Source organism: Triticum aestivum, chromosome 2B, assembly GCF_018294505.1.
Source record: "Triticum aestivum cultivar Chinese Spring chromosome 2B, IWGSC CS RefSeq v2.1, whole genome shotgun sequence".
Taxonomy (NCBI): Eukaryota; Viridiplantae; Streptophyta; class Magnoliopsida; order Poales; family Poaceae; genus Triticum; species Triticum aestivum.
In genome coordinates, this window is record NC_057798.1 from 209,855,564 (window position 1) to 209,858,564 (window position 3,001).

General features: G+C 58.6%; 1 protein-coding gene across 1 annotated transcript; it reads right to left on the reverse strand.

Annotated features, from left to right (window-relative positions):
* Window positions 1-288: 288 nt before the first annotated feature.
* Window positions 289-2,535, reverse strand: LOC123044401 (uncharacterized). The gene is made up of 2 exons (XM_044467132.1): window positions 2,257-2,535; window positions 289-1,872 (listed from the first exon to the last, which is right to left on the reverse strand). Exon 2 carries the CDS (start codon window positions 1,833-1,835, stop codon window positions 522-524), a length of 1,314 nt encoding a protein of 437 aa, XP_044323067.1. The 5' UTR covers window positions 1,836-1,872; window positions 2,257-2,535; the 3' UTR covers window positions 289-521.
* Window positions 2,536-3,001: the final 466 nt, after the last annotated feature.

The following is a 3,001-nucleotide window of genomic DNA, read 5'->3' on the forward strand; positions in this document are numbered from 1 at the left end:
CGATGTGCTTCAACTTACCACATCCACAGCCATCAGGCAGGGTGTCTACACACATCTTCCCGACAAGATTAGCATCCCTATCGATCGTCCTAACCCTTGAGCAAGATCTGCAGAATCATCAAATACCATCTACAATTGGAAACATCAAACATGGAGGAGCTGGCACCGTTGCCCACCACTCTGTTGCTGTCTCACGTCGCTCTGTTTGATACGTTCCTATGAAATTCCTGTAAATTTTGGTGCGTTTCAAGCGTGACCTAAGAAGATTGCAAATCACATTCAGATGTCTATACTCAAGCAAAAGAAGCCAGGCATTTCTCATTAGAGTAGCGATACATTAAAAGTAAGACAGACAGGGCAGCTAATTTCCGCATGTGTCTTGGGATCTGACCAAGCCTAAGTAAAACAACAGCATGAGAAAAGTGTTATTCCTCTGCGCTACCAAGTTTTCAGCTGAGACTGATGGCTGCAAATGCCATCTTCTAGTCCGGGGTCCGGCACTACTCCGGCTTCGTTCCCTCCTAGAAGAAGGCTCGGCTTCCGTAGAACACCTTGGGAGATTTCTCCTGCGCGCCCCCGGCCGCCGGTTTCTTCGCCGCCGCGCTCGAGTCGGTGCCGCTGGAATCCGTGGGCGAGGCGGCGGCGGGGCCGCTCCCGCTCTTGTCGCTGCCATTGTCCATGTCCAGCGGGAGCTTCATCTTGGCCAGCGACTCCGTGAACTGCTGCATGCTCTTCATGTACATGTCCATGATCTCCTTCTGGTTCACCTGCACCTCCTCCGCGAAGTTGAAGCTCATCGCCGGCGGCTTGTCCACCGCGCTCTCAGACACGGTGCTGGGCGAGTTCACCGCCGGGCTCTCCTGAACGGTGTGAGACGAATCGACCTCCGCCGCGTCCGCCGCTTCCGAGGCCTTCTCCTTCTGGCCCGCCGATGAGAGGGCGTTTCCTGACGGCTCCGACGGGTTGGACTGCGGGGTGGCCGGGACGGCCGCTGCCAGGGATTCCGTGGTGGACACGCTGCTGACTGCCGTCTCGCTCCGGAAGGCGCCGGCCGAGTCGGCGGTGCTGTAGTCCGTGGAGAAGCTCTGCACGACGCGCACGCCAGCGTCGTGGGACTCGGTGGCGGCGCCATCCACGTCCTCCGAGGTCAGGAGGCTCTCGGAGCTCTGCGTTTCCATGGCTGTGCACGGCAGCCCAACATATTCCGAGAGCATAATCTGGTTTTCCTCCACAAGATTCATGTCAGGGAACTCCATGTTCTCGTAGTCTTTCCCTGCGCCAGCGCCGTCGTTCTCAGACTCGTCGGGATCGGCCAGCGCAGGCTTGGGCGTCGGCGAGACGGGAATGACATCGGGCACGACCCCGATGTAAGAGAGCTCGAGCTCCAGGAACCCGGCCGGGGAGTGGAAGAGGTCGTTGGTGGAGAGCGGGAACTCGCGCGCGAGCGTGCCGCCCTCGGCGGCGACGACGTCCGGGAGCGGCACGAGCGCGAACCCCAGCAGCTGGTCCTGCAGGTAGTTCTTGACCCGGCTGAGCATCCAGACCTCGCAGCGCAGCGCGGCGTCGACGTCCCCCGCGCGCACGCCGACGCGCACCGACTGGTCAAACACCGGGTTGCGGCCGCCGCCATTGATGACCTGCGTGGACGCCGCCGGCGCGCCCTCCCCCGGCAGCGAGAGGCGCGCGTACACATCCTGCTTGTGGTAGATGCAGATGTTCTGGATGTCCCGCGCGCTCCGCACGTGCACGTCCACGTACCCGATCAGCTCCCCGCCCCCGTTCGTGGCGGCCGGCGCAGAAACCGCCTCCATCTGCTGCTTCTGCTGCGACTCCATGATGAAGAAAGCACCTCCGCCGCTAGCTGCTCCGCAACTGCAACCAAGAAACAAGAAGGAATCAAACGAAATTCATACAAGATTGGCGTTAATTTCGGGACACAGGTGGGAGAGCAGCTGGATGGTCAAAATCCAAGATTAGGTGCGCAAGCTGGAGATAAGGAACCGTCGGCGGATGCTTACTACTGTACAGCGAACCAAACCGGAACTGCACACCAGCCAGCTCGATTCAACTACTCAAACAGCAACTGGAGATAAAGAACTCCTAAACAGAAATCCAACAAGAGAACGCCACACTGGCGTGCTATGGAGGAGTCGATCGATGCATAGGACCCCAACCAAGGGAAAGCGCAAGCAAGAGCTCAAATCCCATGGAAAACAAGGAGGCACACAAGAGGGGGGAAACTCAGAGCATGCTTACCCTGCGTGCGTCGTCTGTCCCTGTGGAGAAGAAGGCAGCAGCACCACTGGAATCAGGCGGAGGAGGGAGAGAGGGTGAGGGTCGGGAAGGGAGGGGCTCGAGGATGGATATAACGCCAAAGTCCAAAGGGAATTAGGGCAGTAGCACGGGATTTTTTTATAGCCCCCTCCCCGCCCTCTGCCTTTCTTTTCTACGGGGAGTACACCCTTTACCTAACTGCGCTTGCTTTTATTGCCTTGTTTGGCCTTAGCAGCCATCCAGCCATCCAGCCATCCTCCACAGACAGTCCACAGCACAGCACAGCAGCCTAATCTACTCCTACAGGCAGGATGATTGATAATTTAACCGACGATATTATTGGCACGCTTAGCCTTAGATTATTCAGATTACGCAGTGAGTAGTATTCAAAAGCGTCGTCCCCGCTGGGCAGTACCGCGACCGCACACTTAGCCGTCAGGAGACTGCACACGTTCCGGAGGCGTAGAAAATTGTGTGCCGCCGTAGCTTTTAGAGAACCGGACGCATATACGGGTGGAAAATACGGGAAAGGGGTCGCACGGCGTGATCTCGGGGTCACAGACGGGTAGGCAGGCGGGGCGGGGGGCGCTTTGTTGCGCTGGTCTCTCGAGTTTCCACGGTGCTGAAAAGTCAAAGGGATTCTGCGGGCAAGCGGCCGCAGCAGGCCGGCCTGGGCTTGGAGCCTTGTGGCTGGCCGCAGCGCGTGACGGGGCCAGCCAATGGGGCG

Bases quoted from the DNA above. Each gene is read 5' to 3' on its own strand.
- LOC123044401 (XM_044467132.1), bottom strand. From the start codon at position 1,835: ATGGAGTCGCAGCAGAAGCAGCAGATGGAGGCGGTTTCTGCGCCGGCC.